This window comes from Dermacentor silvarum, unplaced genomic scaffold (genome assembly GCF_013339745.2).
Source record: "Dermacentor silvarum isolate Dsil-2018 unplaced genomic scaffold, BIME_Dsil_1.4 Seq513, whole genome shotgun sequence".
Taxonomy (NCBI): Eukaryota; Metazoa; Arthropoda; class Arachnida; order Ixodida; family Ixodidae; genus Dermacentor; species Dermacentor silvarum.
The window spans coordinates 18171-37156 of record NW_023606356.1 but is presented as its reverse complement, the minus strand read 5'-3'; the positions used below and the strand labels follow the sequence as shown (position 1 = coordinate 37156).

At 49.4% G+C, this 18986-nt stretch overlaps 1 protein-coding gene and 1 non-coding gene across 2 annotated transcripts; one reads left to right on the top strand and one right to left on the bottom strand.

Annotated features, from left to right (window-relative positions):
* Positions 1-922: 922 nt before the first annotated feature.
* LOC119435188 (hemicentin-1-like) lies at positions 923-14953 on the top strand (the record flags this gene model as incomplete). The annotated part of the gene is made up of 6 exons (XM_049659738.1): positions 923-1198; positions 1773-2060; positions 2164-2369; positions 6783-6864; positions 9773-9939; positions 14839-14953. Coding segments are annotated over 6 exons (1134 nt in total), but the record flags the coding sequence as incomplete, so codon positions are not given.
* LOC119435189 (U2 spliceosomal RNA) lies at positions 3001-3184 on the bottom strand. Its single transcript, XR_005188782.1, has one exon. It is a non-coding gene; the product is annotated as a U2 spliceosomal RNA (small nuclear RNA).
* Positions 14954-18986: the final 4033 nt, after the last annotated feature.

Sequence of the window (18986 nt, the reverse complement as noted above, 5' to 3'; positions counted from 1 at the left end):
CCGCAATTCGTTGTCGTTGTGTGCAATCCGTGGACGTTTAAACAAGTGGTAATTACTATCCATTACACATCTTAGATTTATTATCTCATTGTGCATTTTTATGTGTTACATGTGTTTTGCATTATGATGTTATACTTCATTAATGTCACTTCCATACTATTCCATACTTTGTGCGGTACATTGTTGGCAGTGACCGGCTTTGCGTATGTAACCCCCTGTGTGTAATACCTCGCGAAAGGGAATTTAAGGCACCAACAAATGATGACCGTTATTTAACGATGTAATAAACATATGCGCAGAAAAGAAAGATCAGGGAAAAGAATGTGTTCGGGTGCGAAGCTTTTTGCGAAAGAACCCTCATGGGCTTTTCATATCAATGGCTGCCTGCTAGTGCCCACGCGTATAACAATTATTCCTTTCAAGCGGAACACTTTTGTCATGCATTATGGTAGCGACATCGAAAATTACGTAGTAAGAAACCATAATTATCGCATTATAACGCATTCCTTCGTTCAACATTCGTGCTTTATAGGTTTTCTTACTCAGACTACGACTGAAACTATGTTGCGTCTTACGAGCTCGTACGGCTGAAGAAGTGCGCGCGCTGATAAGCGATCCAATCACCCCATGAGCCGGGCCTACACGCAATAAATAAAAATTGCTTTGTTAATATGGACATTTCTTGGAAAAAGCACAAGCGATCATGCTACGACCTTGATTTTCCACCAATAGCGATTTCAGTGCCTTGTGATAAAATAGCGCCACCGTGACACATTTATCGACAGGCCATCATAATTCGTGTAGGGTAGCTTAAGGCTTCTTTGGCAGCCAGATATATTCGAAGTACAACAATCTAGCTGCACTTAAATATTTTCCTTTACTGGCTGTGCAGTGGTATTCACGGTATTTCGCACGCACGCAGTTCCTCCTTCGATCGAAGACCAGGAAACCCTAGGCGTAGTACGCGTCCGTGGCGGCTCCCAGGCGGTGCTCCGCTGCGCGGCCTCGGGGGTGCCGAGCCCGGAGATAAGCTGGCTACTGGGCGCGTCGCGCATCACGGGCGCCGATGGCCGCGTGCGCCCGGGCACCTCCGAGCTGGTGATCGAGACAGCGCGCGAGCAGGACGCCGGTCGCTACCGTTGCAACGCCGTCAACGAGGTCGGCACGGCATCCAGGGAGTTTGTTGTTGACGTGCTCGGTGAGTGTTCAGCATACGGCACGAGTGATGTGCGTGCCATCCCGCAAAAAGAAAGAAATATGTGCTAAGAGGTTCACGGTACTTTGAGCTGACCGTCACCACTTGCTGCACGGGTGCGCGATGCACACACCATGCCTAGTGAAAACAAATAAGTTGTATAATAGCTTATCACGGTCTTGTCAAGGTGGGCTCGTCGTCTTTCGTTCAATACCGTCCAGAGCAACACGACTAATGCATTGTTGACGGACATTCAACTATGTCAGCTGTCACTGCTAACCACGACCGGGGTGTGCGAGGGGGGGAGTTGCAGTTCCTCTTCCTCCCCGTCAATGCAGTATCTTACCATTTTTGTTCCTTCTATAACTTGCGGTAGAGTTTATGTCTCATTCACATCAATAACTTTATTTTCCTGGACTTAAATAACAAGATACTCTGCAGTTGTTAAGAGGTCCAACACCCGCAGGAATGTTTCACTTGCGAGACAAGCGTCCACGGACCGCGGCTGGTTGATTTACTGCATTCTAACAGTACCTCAAAGACGCCTTTGCAATCGCCTTTCCGTTCCCGTCTATAGCACCGCCAGCGCTGAAGGTCGGCGACCGTGTTTCCTGGGAGCTGCTTGAGGGGGAGCCGGCAACGTTGGACTGCTCAGCGACCGGAAATCCGGCTCCCGTGGTGACCTGGTCTAAGGCTGGCGCCGAGATCACTCCAGCCGCACTGCTCCCGGAGGGCATCGACGTCATCCGGGGTGGCCACGCAATCCGAATGCTGCATGCGACCACCGCGCACGCTGGCCCGTACTCGTGCGAGGTGGTCAATGAGGTGGGCCGGGTGGCCCGAAACTTCTCTCTTAGCGTACTTGGTGAGCGCCCTAGACCGTTATTATCATTTGATCCTAAATTTTCTTTTTGTGTAGAACGATGCACCACTCTTCTGTAGGCACTAATAAAAAAGATCGTCCGCAGTGCGGCCCGTAATCTGGACGGGGCCTTCGGAACACGACGGCGAGAAATTGAACGTCGTAAAAGGTGACAACCTGGTGCTGTTCTGCAATGTCACTGGCCAGCCAAAGCCAGTGGTCCGTTGGCTTCGGGATGGTCTTCCGCTCGAATTCAGGACCGGCATCTCGCTCCTACAGTCTGGACGAAGTCTCAATCTTTCTTCACTCGAGGTAAGTGCAAGGCAGCAGTTTCGCGGACAACGATTGCCGAGAATGTTTTTTTTTTTCAAAAAAAAATTAACAGCTGCTTAGCAAAGGTCACTGGCTATTGTCTAATCACGATATATTTTCTCACGCGTTCACCGATTATTTTCTGTTTATTCATTATCGACACCAACTGTGACGGACCTGCGCGTTGTTACCTTTATCGGTGAAAGGGTCATTTGATCGCATAAAAATTTATAACTCTTCAAATCACATTTGAGGAGTTCTAGAGCGTGCTCAGAAACACCCGATGAAGTTGTTACCTTGTAGTTATCGTTTACGTGAGTCTGTTTCGCGAGCTCTGGAGAAGGCCTGGGAAATATAAAAAAGTGGCTTCACTGCGTGCTTGCGCGTTCAGATTGCAGTGCTCTCGATCGTATTTCTAAAGAACGAAGCCCGCATGTCAGTTGAACGCCCGCAAGTGTGTTTGTATTCATTTACAACGCTGGCCTATCTCTTTTTATTTAGGACCGTGGCCGATTACTGTATTCACAACAAAGATGCAGACGTACGCTGGACGCTGTGGCCGCTTGCTTCCTTCTGTTTACAGCGAAGCTGTATATAGCTAGTTTCCAGCGAATCGAACTCCGTAGACGAACAACCGCATGCAGATCCCGAAGATTGTGCAATGCCGGGCCGACCCCCGGTGGAGGTGAAGCAGGCTTTAAGCACACCGCCAACTTGCAAAAATAAGTTTAATATCTTGGGTTCCAATACAACCCATGTATTATTATAAACTGCTAAGAACAGATACTACACTTTGATCCGCGTTGCCCATGTATACATTCGCACCATATCCCGCGTATCCAAACTAGTGCCTACCAATCTTAATGCCTTCTGTCTCCTGATGTCATGCTCTATGTTGGCTCCTTTCCTGAGTTCTGCTCTGACTGCGAATTGGGCAGACCACGTGTTGTACGGCCTAAAGAAGAACAGCGTGCCTACCAAGAACGACGGCGTGAACAGAAAAGGGAATGGGCGAGGAGGCGTCGGTAGTCTCCTTCCGACGCCTCCTCCGACGCCTCTTCCGACGCCGCGGACGCCAAGCGTAAAGGCACGTTCACACCGAAGGCGTACCCGCCAAAGCGGGCAGGCGGGTGCGCGCAAAGCGTCGAAAACCTCCTCGCCCAGCGGGTATACCAGGCGTAAAACGCGGCGGCGAGCCCGATCGCTCTCGGACCGATTTTTTCCGCCCCGCCGGAATTCCCGCTTTGCCGCAGCCAATCAGAAAGCTAGACGACGGTGGCGCTGGTGTATCTCGGCGCGAGATCTGCCACGGCCGGGCTCGACTGGCGCGCGCGCTCGCTTCTTACGGCCTTCGCATCGGGGCTAGTTCATGCCTATCGCCGCTGCTTGGAGGGGGGCGCTGCGACCCCACCCTCTTGCTCAGCTGCTCCCAGCCGATCTGTGCAGCGCGCGCAACGGTGGAAGATTGGGTCCGGCGCGCTTCTTACCTCACCGTGCATTCAAGAAGAAGTCGCCTAATTGTAGAGGACTCGTAAATGGTTCATCTAGGCTTCTTGTAATTGGATGCAGTGTAACTGTATTAATACATCGAGCTTCTTTAAATTCACTGGGGCTGCATGCGCCGGGAGAATAGCTCTGCGCCATCAAATGCATTTTTAGGAATGAAAATAAATATTTATTGCTCGTATGCACTTACAATGGTTGCCATACTTTCAGGCGAAAACTTGCGGGCACAATAGCTCACAAATGAGTCTTAATTCACAATTACAATCTAAAGTGTTTCCTTGGTGACTTGTGTACATAGGGATTGTCGTTTTCTTCAGTCAGTTGGTTTGACTGATTTACAAGGAGTATTCTCAGAAACTTCTCGATTTGCGGATCGTATCGCATGACTGTCGTCAACACCTTCAGGGCAGCTCAAGATGGGAGCGCGTTGTAAATAGGGCTGCACTCCTCTTTCAAGAACTTCTAGTACATTCCTGCGTGGTAGGTGTGTGGAGGTTTTATCGAAATAAAAAACGCTATTATTTATTTATATTTATTTTATAAATACTGCAATCACCATGCGGTGATTTTAGCAGGGTGGTACAAGCATAACGAATACATTGGTTTGGTATGTACAGAAAATGCACACGTTAATAAAGAAAACTGTTATTTGAATAAATACAAAGCGTACAGGTTGGGCACACGCAACGTTACTCTAAAGAAGTAAAACATTGTCACTGCAAACATGGCACAAACAAAAAAATGTCACTTTAAACATGATGAAAAAGAAGTTAATGTTGGCGCAGAGACGACGTCATTTTTTAGCTGGTTCCAGTCCACTACTGTGCGCGGAAAAAAAGAATACTTAAAAGAGTTGCTGCGTGAGGAAAAAGGAGTTATAGTGAAATTATGTATTTGCCGAGTAGCGCATCCGGAGGAGAAGGCTACGATCTTTGCTATGTCCATCTTATAATTCCCCTTTATTAGTTGATGCTATCTTGTCCAAATATCTTGTCCAAAAGCGCTAGAAACTCGGGCTAGAAACTCATTGCTTGGGAACTGGTGCAAAGAAACACCGGGTGTTTTTCCGGAACGGGACTTGCAATACGGAAGACAGCAGTACATCATCACACAGCAGTTATATACGGATGTGCAATGAACGGCGCCAAGTCTTGGCTGTGGCCGCGCGTACTAAAGGCTGTACGACCGTCTTCAGGATGGATGGATGAAGAACTTTATTAGTGTCCTTTTGGGCGCGGAGCCCACAAATTACTTCATATTGAACGAAACTGACAGAGCACCGAATAAAATGCGCGGGAAAACGATCGTGCGAGCGCGAAGGCAAGCGCATGTACGCGGAGCAGGGTCAGGGTCGCAGCGCCCCTACCGCCGACGGGTGGCGAAACGTGCTGAGAAACTCTCCCATTGTTTCCCCGACGGGTGAGAAGGCCGTAAGAAACGAGCGCGCGCGCCAGTCGAGCCCGGCCGTGGATCTGCGCGCGGGCGGACGACCGGCGCCACGAGATGGCGACACGTCCCCCGCGAAAGCGCTTGATGCTCCGCCTCCTCGGCGGCGCGGGCAACCAGGCAAGCCGCCTGAAAACGCGTTGAAAACCCGGGTTTTCAACACGCCGCGTTGAAAACCCGCTTGGCCGCTTAGACGCTCCGCTTTCGGTGTGAACGTGCCATAAGTGTGCTGCCCGCCGGGACCCCGAGGCGAAAAGAAATGTAAACCGTCCATGTGGCCCAGATCCCGCAAACTTGGAATGTTTCACCGGAGCAACGGTCAATCACCACATACACAGCTTCGCTGGTCATACACATTCACAGTGTGGAATGGCACTGATTTTATTATTTTTTATTTTTATACGGCCCTCATATCTTATTACCACGATTAAGAGTGCTGCAGTCAAGACGGGTAAGCGCGCAATGACGTCATGGTTTTATATTTACTGGGCTTCTTTGAGAGATCGCAGAAAAACGACATGGCAACACTTCACTGTGTGTTTATGAGCACGCTCTGGAACTTCTAAAGAGCGACTTACGCAATGAAACGAATCTATAAGATATTGTTTAATGAAACATAACTGATTAACTAACTACCCGCACTTCAAAAAAAAAAAAAACAGTCTGAGTAAATCAAGATGACTACTAACAATATGCCGTTGGTATCATTTCTATAAGGTTTGGTTCTATTTAGTGCTTTCAGTTTGGTCCTATTGAGATGAAACACCAGGTATCGTAAATGCAAGGCTGAAACCGTCATTGCATCGGCTAGAAAAATAAGCAAACAACCATGACTAACTGTATACACAGGCTTCCCAATGGTATTTCTATTGATAGCGCATCTAACTTCAGAGACAGAGTTTGAATGGAGTTCGAAAGTCACATGATTCAACCTATTTATTGACCTGATGTGTAAGGCAACGCTAAATCGCTTCATTGGTTACTCTCAGCGTAGAAAGGTAAGTTCTGTAGGCAGAAATCGATGGAGCAGTTGCCTCAGAATTGAAAATGTCCATGGTTCAAAAGGGATTAAGGTACACTAAATAGTTTTCTAACTGAATCGTTTTCTAGTCTAAGCGCACTGAAAATACACGGGTGCTTAGACTTAACTGCAAGTTACAGAACCTCAGACGCTCAAAAAATAATCCGGGGATCCTCCGCTATACGGTATCTCTCACGGCCCCAGCGTTGCGTTATTAGGTTGAACTCCGTGAATCGTTGTGTATATGCTGTTGTATATAAATGCAATATATACACTGTTTTTAGAATAATAGGCCACAACCACCAGCCTAGACAGCAGCGTCACGTGTGGTACAGGGAAGGAGTGTGCACGTTGCTGACGAAGCGACAACAGAGGGCACGGAGGCTGTTGAATTAATATTCCAATTTCATATTTTCATAACTTACACTTTATCTCGAAAGCTTTCAGACGGAGGAAAGTACGTGTGCATCGGTACGAACAATGTGGGCTCGGCGGCCAGGGCTTTCGAAGTGGAAGTGCAAGGTAAGTCTAAACGGCCAGCAGTCGCTGTAAGCGTAAATTGTGGTTTCCCCGCTTTGCCGTCCGTCCTCCAAACTTGCCAGGAAAAAACAGCAAAAACACGCCTAGCAATTTTGGTCCACTGTCCCACCAAGATCATTTTTCTGTTGCCACCGTCTTTGTGGTAGAGCACTGCACGGGCTCGGGCTTACCCGAAAGCCCGGGCCCGGCCCGGCCCGTGGGCCGGGCCGGGCCGGGTAGAGGAGTTTTTTCACGGGCTCGGGCCGGGCTCGGGCACGGCGTCTGCTTTTTGACTCGGGCCCGGGCCGGGCTCGGGTTTTTTGACGCGGGCCCGGGCCGGGCTCGGGCTTTCTGCGAGATCTTCTCGGGCTTCTCAACTCTGAAAAACATGTATTTTTCGGTCTCGGGCCGGGTTCGGGCCGGTTTCGGGTCGGGCTCGGGCCGGGCTCGGGCTTAAGGTAAAGGGGTGGCGGGCCGGGCCGGGCGGGTAACGTAGATTATTTCCGGGCCCGGGCCGGGCCCGGGTCTCGCCATAAAAGTTTTGATCGGGCTCGGGCGGGCCGCCCAATGTGAAAACGGGCCCGGGCCGGGCCCGGGCCGCAAAAATTGGCCCGTGCAGTGCTCTACTTTGTGGTTCTGACGTGCACCGAACGCGCGAATGCATGCAGACGTTTGTCGCTTCTCCATTTGCGTGCACATTTCAGCTGCATAATTTTGCTCAATGTTAGCGCTTCAAAATGTAATTTGTGCGCCCTATCAAGGTATTATTCGCCAAACCTGCATTAAATTCGTAGTGTTTTTGAGCAACGCCGATGATCAACAGCGCCTTTTGCAAATGAAGTGCTTCTCACGATAGAGTCTGCTGAACGAGCCGTTTTGTGTCGCATTGATTGCAAAGCAAAGCATGTGGTACAATGAGTGATTTGACGGTGTCTGCAAGCTGATTTGTACTACAGTCTAACCCGGATATAGCGAACACACTAATAACGAATTATTGTGTGTATCGAATCCCCTTGAAAATCCCACGCAAATGTATGGGGCTGGTGCACGCGCATATAGAATGCCCGTTCACCAGCATAATAGATATATCCAACGCGGCGCCACGCAGAAGACCTCATAGTGCACTTCTTTGTGCACTTTGAAGTCTTCTGGCACCTGGAGTTGGAGAAGATAATGTGCAGTCATTTGAGCACCGTCGAGGTGTTCGTCTAGCCCGCGTGCCACCTCGAACGCCAACAGTTAACAATTTAGTTTGAAGTGCCAAGTGATATGTGCGACTTGATGTTCATTGTACGTATTTTGATAAATCACATAAGTGTGCTGAACAGTATTCAAGTGAACATCTTATTCACTGTGAATTGACAAGTGTTAAGAAACTTTGCGCACACTGACATTGTCCATATGTCATGTATGTAATTGTATTGTCCTCTCTGTTATGACCCTCTATGGGGGTTGACAGTATTAATAAATAAAAAAAGTAATTCCTTCCTTCCGATTTTCGTGGCGTCGTCGTGTGGGTGGAGTGCCTATTCGCGAGTTCATTTTCCGCAAGCGATGGCCGCTGCAAGTGTAAGGAAAAGAATCAACTTGGGACTCTGCAATGAAGTTGAAAGTGATCGAGCAATTGTTTTGCAGATAAATAAAGTGTGCTTGGCTTTGTTTTTCCGAGTTGGGTGCAGTAATTTAGCGGCGCCCTCGGACGCACCAATCGGTAAATCGCCGTTTGCCTCAGGGCCTATTACTTTATATATCGAATTACCTATATATCGAACTTTTTTGTGATCCCCTTCAGCTTCGATATATTCGGGTTCGACTGTATAATATATAAGATGTGCGAATATTCCAAATTTCTAATATCTATCGAATAGCCTCTGCTATTCGATCCTTTTTCGATTCGAGTATTCCCTAATCGAAGTTACCGATTATACATTTCTTTTGAATGTACAATGTAACGTATACAAACACTTAAAGAAGACAGAGCGATCAATGTTGCGAATGATTATGCTGAAGGGGAGCTGCGGTTGTTACGCACCAGTTGCTGAGCGAACGCATGGGCTGGTGAAGTTTTGCTTAATAATTTTCACTCAGTCATTAATAATGGCTCATTTTTAAGCAGCCTGTATACGCATTCTTGTTCTGATTTATTATTTGGCTGCTCTCAGCATGTACACATCATGGCAAAAGAATATTCGGTGCTGGCGTATCACACTTCTTTCCTTCTGCGAACACACTGTATGTGCATTTGGAAACATGCTGTTATCTTGTTTCATGACTCCAAAATCAAGAAGGGGGCTGCCAGATGCAGTAGCACATTGTGGTATAAAGGTTATGAACAGGGATAAGGTGCCTAGAAGGGCGAGAAAGTGAGCGCTGTCGCTTGAGCACTCGTTTTCTTTTCAGTCTCTTCCTTTACAACCAGCCGCCACCGACCACAACCGCACGTGACGTCACTCTACGAACCTGTTAAAACTAACCTGCCGAGGATGACGAGGCCGCCTCTGACGAAGATCTGTCCTCCTATCGAAACGTTGGCCAGCCCTTCTGAGGCACCTTATCTCTTTTCATAACCTTTATACCACCTTGTCTCATTACTGCAAATGCCATCGTGCTCCAGATAACAGGAAGCAGTACTTTATGATCTACAAGCACGTCAGTTATCCGAACGACCAATCGTGATCGGCACAACATGCATGTGTCAGTGTATATATAAGCCTAATGTTCTTTTTTCAATAAATGCACTCCGCGCAACCATAACATTTCATGTTGCTTTAGAAATGAGAATGTAGTCGATATTCAGTGGTTGCTTTTGTCGAATATTCGCATTCAATTTGATTCGATCCGGAAATTATGCTATATGAACACGCCGTAATAATAAATACTAATAAATGACTATGACCCTCGGTTCGTGCAGAGCGGCCTTCCATCGACACGTCAAGCCAAGACCGGCACCAGACGGCGTGGCTGCACCAGCCAGTGACGCTGGCTTGCCCAGCATCCGGGTCTCCGGCACCGGAACTGAGCTGGTTCCATGACGGGGTGCCCCTGCTGGAGTCCGACCCGAAGCTGCTCTTCTTCCAGGCAGGGTCCCTCTCGTTCTGGAAATGGCAGGAGTTCTTCGTATAGTAGCATCTACTTCTGACTACTCCGCATTGCCGACTTTTACCTACACATGTACTGCTGACCGACGCGGGAAATTATGGCACGGTTTCGTTCGAAGCGGCTTCTTTCGTGCCGCGGCATTATACAGTATGAAGCTTTCTCCATACTCTATACGCGTATACGCAGTATGCGGAATGTTGCATAGAGCAAGCTGTAAATTCAGACTGCGTGCGCGGAAGGTGTCACGTCACATGCCGTTTGTACGCGCCCATCTAGCGTTTGTTGACAGTGAGTGGTGAAAGGCGCGTACTGATGCTCTCTTTCACTTTATTCATTCCTTCCTCCTCGCTTTATGCATTCGTTCCTCCTCCTATTTTGGCAATCGAAGCTATGCACATTGAAATTGCAATCATCCGACAACGAAACGAGCTTTCTGTAGCTGAGGACATTATAGTTTTTTTTAATGAAAGTACACGAAGGTTATTTAGTTACCTATGGTGGTCAGGGCCAGCTACTCCTATGTATATAATAGTAATATTTATATATAAATATGCTAAGATGAGAAGAAACTTTCGTTTCGCAAATTTCAGAGCGGAGTTAGCTTAAGTCCTCTTAAAATCCTGAGCACACTGGAACTTAGATGCAGGGAGCCTTTAACAAATATGTTGGGTCCCTAACGTGAGTACTTTGCAATTGCATACCTTATTTATATTAGACAAACTTTCAAACTTTCAAAACCGAGAACAAGTTGCACCGCACACGATACTGAGTTCTGGACAAGAACACGAGGTGGCGATGTGGTCCAAGATAAGCAGGCGCACTGATAAAGAAAATACAGAAGAATCGCATTCCTGGGGCGCTATAACGTAAAATGATTCCAGACTGTTTTGATTCCTAACTCATGACGTCAAATTTACGTAAGCACCGACGCAAGCATCGGGCGGTGACCCACAGCGTTGTCTGAACAACCCAATCAAACACTCTCCTCGTTTATAGGAGGTCACCTTTGTTCGCTTTCAAAACCAATAACATTGTCTACACTCAGCGGTTTTTCTTATCTAATTGGCTGACAAGAGTCGAGGAGCACGATCAAATGGAGAAGGTTTCGATGGCACCGAGCCAGCACAGTGAAAATAGTTAACTGCATGAAGAGGGTGGTGCCGGCTTCTCCGATCGGTTCACTTCGCCTTACTTAGCTTGCGGTGGCTGCTCGAAAATCGCGGCAGCGTGCAACGAAAGGATAAAAATGCCGCTAGAACGGATCCTCACCAAGTAAGAGTTGGCAGAGCGATGTCGTATGCATGCCGAAAGGGCTCGATAACGTTTTACTGCCACGCAAAAAGTTTTATCATGCGCAAATAAATCATGCTCACCGGCAGGTGCGAGTAGCGAGGGCCTGAGCGATCGGCGGGTAGCCATCTTCTATTCCTTTCGGAGCGGGGCAGTCTGTGGCTATTCAGAAAATTTTCAGTTTTGTTATGCATATAATGAATTTTTTTCGCGTACACGTCACTTTGACGTGGTGAGTTTTCGCGGTTTTGTGAGGTCGCGTGACAGACAGGCGAAGTGGGCGTAACCAGAAAACATTGTACCAATAGCAGAGGGCTAATGGTGAAAAGCCGTCGAATCAGGAATGCTTATTTTTATTTTGTGTGGTTTAATTATGCAAAATAAGTGTGTACACGTTACATCAGATGGGGAGCTATCGCGGTTTTCTTGACGTAGCATGACAGACAGGCGAAGTTGGGAGTGGCCCGAAAATGTTTTGACAAATCGTGGAGGGTCATTGCAGAAATTGGAATCAAAACTGCTTGGAATCATTTTACGTTATAGCGCCCCTGGGGACACATTCACAGACGATCACTTTCGGCGATACTATCGCCTTCGCTTGACGGAGTGCTCAACCAGCCAATCAGTTCATTCGGTTTTGCTTAACCAGCCAATAAGCGCACACTGAAAGTGATAGAGCCGAAAGCGACCGTTCGAGAATACACTCCATTGTACGCGCGTTGGTTCGCTGACATAGAAATGCTGAACGACTCAAGTGTTTCCACTGAAAAGAAAACATGCTCAAAAGCTGGGAAGTGACACCACCATACAGGTACAAATGCATGCAACCTCTATTTGATACTTCCTTAATCCTTGTGCGGAGCAAGACACTACGGTGGCAAATTACGAGCTCAGGCTAACAAGCCTACGTTATACTAGACTCAATTTTTGTGCGCACACTTTCTCTAGCATTGACTGAACTATACCCGCGGCTGTGAAAGTGTATATCGTAGGGTCGGAATGCAATGAACACCGAAGCACTCTCTCGACTTCGTGTTTCTGCTACTGGTGGATGCACCCGCCTACTGGAGTTCACGGTACTCAAAATCCCCAATTCCCCTCCTTGCCAAAGCGCTCGGTCGATAATTTGTGTGTCTTGTACGTAGCTGTCACTTCAATCTAGTATAAATTATGCCTCCAGGCCGCGAAGGAATGACATATTTCATGAGTTTTGCTATCCGGAAACCTTACTAATACGCTCTCTTGCATAATGTATCGTTGCCTTCCGTTCTTTTGCTGCAAACATGGAGATAGACCCGCGAATAGCATGCTTGGCATTGTCAAATCAGTCTTCCTTCCGGCTATATAGCTATCCACCTATCCTACCAATAATTTGGCCCGATCACGAAGATAGTGCAGTGTAAAATGTGGGCCGTTCACGTTGGGGGGGGGGGGGTATGGGCCGTTCTTGAGCGAACCTCTTTGACGCCAATGCGGGTCACTTCGGATGTGCCACTGGGTATGCACGGGGTTCACGGCGGTGCCACCAGAAAGCGCAGCGTGTCCAGAGAAAAACGCGAGAGAGGAGCCGGGCGGCAGTACCCCTGGAGCAATATGAAAGGGAACCAAGATGTTGCCTTCAAAACGCTATAGTTGCAAAACACACATTCCAAGCACAAAAGCACTCATTGCCGCTATGTGTTAGAGGGAGATTTTCCTGCTGCATGTTAAAATGAAATATTCGAATTCACACATCGCGTGTAATTGTTTCTAAAACGCAAATGTGGTGTTGCCGCTCATATTTCTCACGACTATACACGCCTCATGCATGACGCGTTTCGGCTATTGTCATACTTGGGCAGTGATCGCACATGTCTTTTGCCAGATTGTTTTTTATTCACAGTGCACTCAAAGGTCTTCAGTCGAAGGCATCACACGCGCGGTTGGTTGCTGCGTGGTGACCGAATAGTAGTAGTAGTAGTAGTAGAAGTAGTAGTAGTAGCAGCAGTAGTAGTAGTAGCAGCAGCAGTAGTAGTAAAAAAGCACCGCATATCCACGAAGTTAATGATGATGAGTAGGCGAAGCACGGGGGGATCATTCGGGTAACCGTGAATCGCCCGTACATTGCCCAATCGAACATGCAAATGAGTGACAACACATGTGTAAGTACATACAATGTTGTTTTGTTGGTCGTAGATGGTATTGATGTGCAGACTTCGTTTTCTCTTCATTAAGACTGCCTTGTGATCAGTGCAGCAGCACGGCGACGCCGGCAAGCGGACCCAGAGGGGGCGAGAGCGCGGGAAGCGGCGGCAAAACGCCGGAAGCGTTGTCTACCTGAGGTTGGTGTCGCCGATGCTCGGTTCAAGCGCTAGCTTCGCGAGCCCTCAGCTCCGGGTCCGCTTGCCGGCGTTGCCGAACTGCTGCAACTTTGCGAGCCCTCAGCTCCGGGTCCTCACGCCGGCGTTGCCGTGCTGCTGCAGCTTCACGAGCCCTCAGCTCCGGGTCCGCTTGCCGACGTTGCCGTTTTGCTGCAGCTTCCTGCGCCCTAGACTCGGGGTCCGCTTGTTGTCTGCGTCGCCGTGCTGCAGCAGCTTTGCGATCCCTCGACTCCGCTTGCCGTTGAGCCACCACTATCGCCTTTTCATCCATAGCGGGCGCACCGTTATCACAAGCCACCGTTATCATCCATCGCTGAAGGGAGAAAGAGCGCGCGTCGGGAACGAACGGCTTTGTGCACCGCAGCGTCCCTAGCGGACTCCATGCAAACCAGAGCTACGGACGACGACGACGACGACGAGGGGGGGGGGGTGGGGCAAGGCTCGGCCCTAAGGTGCTTCGCCCCTAAAACGTCTTTTCGGAGGGTTGGCTTCACGGCCTGCAACGAGATGGAATAAAATATCACCACGTTCATCTACTTGGGACTGAATAAATGTTTTAGGACACCATAACAGCTTTTCTGTCGGAAGTCACGCCTTTATTTTAACAATTAAAAATGCGGAAGCAATCTCATCTAATTAGCCAATTAATCAGTACATATTAATTAATCTGGTGCGTGTAGAGTAATGATGACATAATATCGAAGGTCTCATAATCGTACATTGTACCAGTTTTTAACAGCTTCGCTAACGTTAGCTGGGCCACTTTGTATAAGCGGGTAATGCTTCAGAACACCTGCGTAAGCATTAACAAATTGCCTGGGCCCTCGATACCCTACCGTAATAGGGTACTCACTGAAAAGGAAAGCCTTCACCCACCGGTCATAGATGCCAGAGGAATAAGACAGTGGGTGTGGGTGACGAGATCGCTGAAGCAATCGGCAAAACAGGACGAAGCACCTAAGGAGGCGTTGCCCTGACCTGAACCAGTCTACTAGTGTACATTTGAAATAGCTATTTCAAACTTCCTCTGGCGTTTTTGTTTTTTTCTTTTACTCCTCTTTGGGAGGGCAAAGCTGCTCGCTCGACTCTGTTCATTTGTACAAGGCGTCGCGGTGTGCCGAAGTTCTCATAGGCTATCCACTTTAGCGCTTACTTTTGTTCCGTTTGAATAACAGAGCGGTGGGCATGTGTACCGCTTCGTGTCCAAGCTGTGATGATCGGCTTGCAGGGAGGCCGCCTACTGACACTCCAACCGGCACTCCCCTCGAGTGCTGGCATCTACACCTGCGAAGCGGTGAACGTGGTGGGACGCGCCTCCTTGGACTACATTCTTGAGGTACTCGGTGAGTGCAGACTGTATCGGCAAGGAGCCGCCTTTTGTATCGGCAAGGAGCTGCTGCGTCTGCCACGCGGTTTTACTGTAACGCGCTCAGTTGAAAGAGGCAGCGGGCCTACGAGAGCGAGCGGTCGCTGTACGCCACGTGACGTCACTCAGTTAAAAAGGGCCCTATGGCTGGGACCTACGATATGTCGGGATGAGGAGCGGAGGTACCCCCTACCGTGCCACAAATGAATAGCGGGAAGAAAAGAAAACGAGACTGTAATGATATTAAACAAGTTGTGTAGACAGGTATAGATGGAAAATATTTAGGTATGAAAGGTAAATAGACATTTACTGGCTACTTGAATGAAGAGTTAGGAAAAAGAGGACGACACCGGTAGGGCTCGCTGCATGAATACTCAAATATAGGTCCGTATTCACATAACTTCTACTTAATGTATGTCTGTGATTGACATCGCCGCAATAGTCGTGTCGTCATAACTTCTGATTAAAAAATGTCGCAGTTTCGCCCGAAATTAAGGCGAAGCATTGATAGCGATATCAAATTATTGTAAGGCTCGTAGTTTTATCGATCATAAAAATTACAGTAAACATTCGCCTAGCAATTAGATTAACAAGCATGGCGTCACGCGCAGAGGCGAACATGAACAGATCTCACTCTATGACCCCGAACTCTCGCTGTCACAACGCTTGCATGATCAAGAGGGCAGGCAGAGGGGAGTGAACACTTAGTGCTGCCTCTCGCTTCGACGCATCTCCGAAAATTGGGCACTACGCGACTTCCGACACTAGCCACCAGCCATTATCTTGGCTCGGTGAACCTTCGTAACCTCCGGAGTTTACCTCCAGATAGGGCACGGGTGGCGCACGACCGGGCTAGAGGAGACGAGCGCTCAACTACATCCCCCCCCCCTAGCGCGCTCTTGATCATGGTAGCGCGCTCTCAGACCACCCCCCCCCCCCGTATTCGCGTGCGCGCGCTGTATCACGTGACCTCCTACAGTGGATGTGTATGCTGTTATCATCCTTCTCAGCTCACCCGCGCCCGCTTCCCCTCGCAGCCATAGGGTCTGACACGCAGGGCGCGATTGGACTTTATATGGACGGTGATATTTCGCTTGAAGTATCCATAAAATTGTTATCGCAGTAATAAATTGAACACAAGTGGCACCCAGCACGCAGCAGTCACCAATGTGAAAATTAAAAAAACAGTGGTGATATGGGGTTTATTGGCGTTTGATCCCGTTAGGTCCAGCGCAAAGAGCACCCGAGCCGTTCCAGCCAAACGCCAGCGCGAAGCAAAACCAGAGACACCGATCCTTTTGTCTTTCTCTTCCTCACTTCAGGAGCCATGCGACCACAGCGACGCTTGTGCTAACTTCGTCATTACAATGGCCCCACGAAAGAAGACTAGCCATCCTGGCGACTCACGGTGACGACACGATAGACGGATCGTAATACAGTTTAAGCCGGCTGACGTGCACAGTCTCGCGACCGCGACGCCGCAGATCGTCAGACAGCGTGAGAGGTTCGACCACATAGTTTACAGCAGATGTACAGGCGACGATCAGGTAGGGTCGGTGGTATTGAGCCAGCAGCTTAGACGAAAGACCGGGAACGTGAGGCGGAATCCACAACCAGACGAGGGAGCCGACACGGAAAGTGGTAGGGCTCAGGTCGGTGTCATGTCGATTTCGCTGGTGGGCTTGACCCTCCGTCTTGAAGGTACGGGCAAGTTGGCGGCATTATTCAGCGTACCTGGCTACTTCTGATATGGGTCGATATTCAGAGGCGTCAGGTTGGTATGGCAATACTGTATCGAGCATGCACGAGGGTTCTCGTCCATACAATAAAAAAATGGCGAAAAGCCTGTGGCCGCTTGAGTCGCGGTATTGTAAGCGTAGGTGACAAAGGGGAGAACCATGTCCCAGTTGGAGTGGTCCGACGCGACGTATGCAGTGAGCACGTCGCCAAGAGTGCGATTGAAGCGCTCAGTTAATCCATTGGTTTGCGGATGGTACGCGGTTGATGTACGGTGGACGACGTGGCACTCGGCAAGCAGAGCTTCGGCCACTTGGGAAAGAAAGACACGTCCTCTGTCACTGAGGAGTTCTCGAGGAGCGCTATGTCGAAGCACGAAATTGCGCAGGATGAAGAAAGCAACCTCACGTGCTGTAGCGGTAGGAAGGGCGGCAGTCTCAGCATATCGGGTGAGATGGTCAACACCAACGATTATCCACCGGCTTCCAGACGTAGTGCATGGAAGTGGGCCGTAAAGGTCGATGCCGACCCGATCGAAAGGCCGCGCGGGGCAAAGTAAAGGCTGAAGAGCGCCGGTCGAGCGTTGCGGAGGAATCTTGCGTTGTTGGCATGCTTCGCAAGCACGGATATACTTTAGGACAAATGTGTACATACCGCGCCAGTAGAAGCGTTGGCGCAACCTTGCGTAAGTTTTCAGCACGCCTGCGTGAGCACTCTGTGGGTCGGCATGAAAAGCAGCGCAGATGTCGGAGCGCATGTGACGAGGTATTACGAGAAGCCACTTGCGACCACCCGGTATATAGTTGCGGCGGTAGAGCAGGTTGTCTCGCACGGTAAAATGAGAGGCTTGACGGCGGAGCGCGTGGGAGGGCGGATTGGCGGTGGAATCCGACAGAAGGTCGAGAAGGGCAACAATCCACGGATCCTTCCGTTGCTCCGAATGCATGGACTCGACGTTGAGCGCTGAGATAGCGGTGTACTGTGCCGAGAGAGACGCTGTATCGGGGGGTAGAGGAGAGCGAGAAAGGGCGTCCGCGTCAGAATGCTTGCGGCCAGACCTGTATACCACTTGGATATCATACCCTTGAAGCCGGAGGGCCCACCGACCAAGGCGGCCCGAGGGGTCTTTCAAAGTCGACAACCAGCAAAGAGCGTGGTGGTCCGTGACGACATAAAACGGGCGGCCATAAAGGTAGGGTCGGAACTTGGCAAGAGCCCAGACTATAGCCAGGCACTCTTTCTCAGTGGTTGAATAGTTGGTCTCGGCCTTTGTGAGGGTTCGGCTCGCGTAGGCGACAACATACTCGTGATAGCCAGGCTTCCGTTGCGCGAGCACCGCACCAAGGCCAACGCCGCTTGCATCAGTGTGCACCTCCGTAGGCGCCCGGGGATCGTAGTGCCGGGGAATCGGAGGAGCTGTGAGCAGCTGGCGTAGCGTCTGGAATGCGTCATCAAAGTCACGAGACCAGTGAGACATGTCGGTGCCAACGGTGAGAAGTCGCGTCAAAGATGCGATAACGGTCGCGAAATTGCGCACAAAGCGACGAAAATAAGAACAAAGGCCGATGAAGCTCCGGAGGGTCTTCATTGACGTCGGCTTAGGGAAGTGGGCGACAGCTCGAAGTTTCGCAGGATCAGGGAGGACGCCGTCTTTGGACACAACGTGTCCCAAGATAGTCAAGGTGCTAGCTGCAAAGCGACACTTTTTGATATTCAGCTGAAGACCAGCGTTCTTAAGACATATCAAAACTTGGTGGAGACGTGAGAGGTGCGTCGAGAAGTCTGAAGAAAATACGACGATGTCATCCAGGTAGCATAGGCAAATGTTCCATTTGAGACCGCGAAGTATGTTATCCATCATGCGCTCGAAAGTTGCGGGCGCATTACAGAGCCCGAATGGCGTGACGGTTGTAAAAGAAAAATTACGAAAGGGACGTTCGTCACACTCGTTTGCCGTGCCGCGCGATGAGGAAAAAGGAGGCAGGAAAAGCCAGTCTGACTCGGGATGCAAAATGCAAACTACATTTATCACAAAAGGTAAAGTACACCCGGACCAAACGTTACGCACATGACACACATAACACGCTAAAAGAGCTAAAGCTGGTGGGAGTCCAAACAGTTCGAAAGATGTAACAGCTCACAGTATGTGGACAGGTTGCGGGAGTGAGGGGCGATGACGTCACGACGTCGGACACGCGTCGCTGTAGGACGGTGAGGAGAAGATGGCTCTTGACGAACTGGAGACGACCGCTCAGCAGACAGCCTGCATTCGA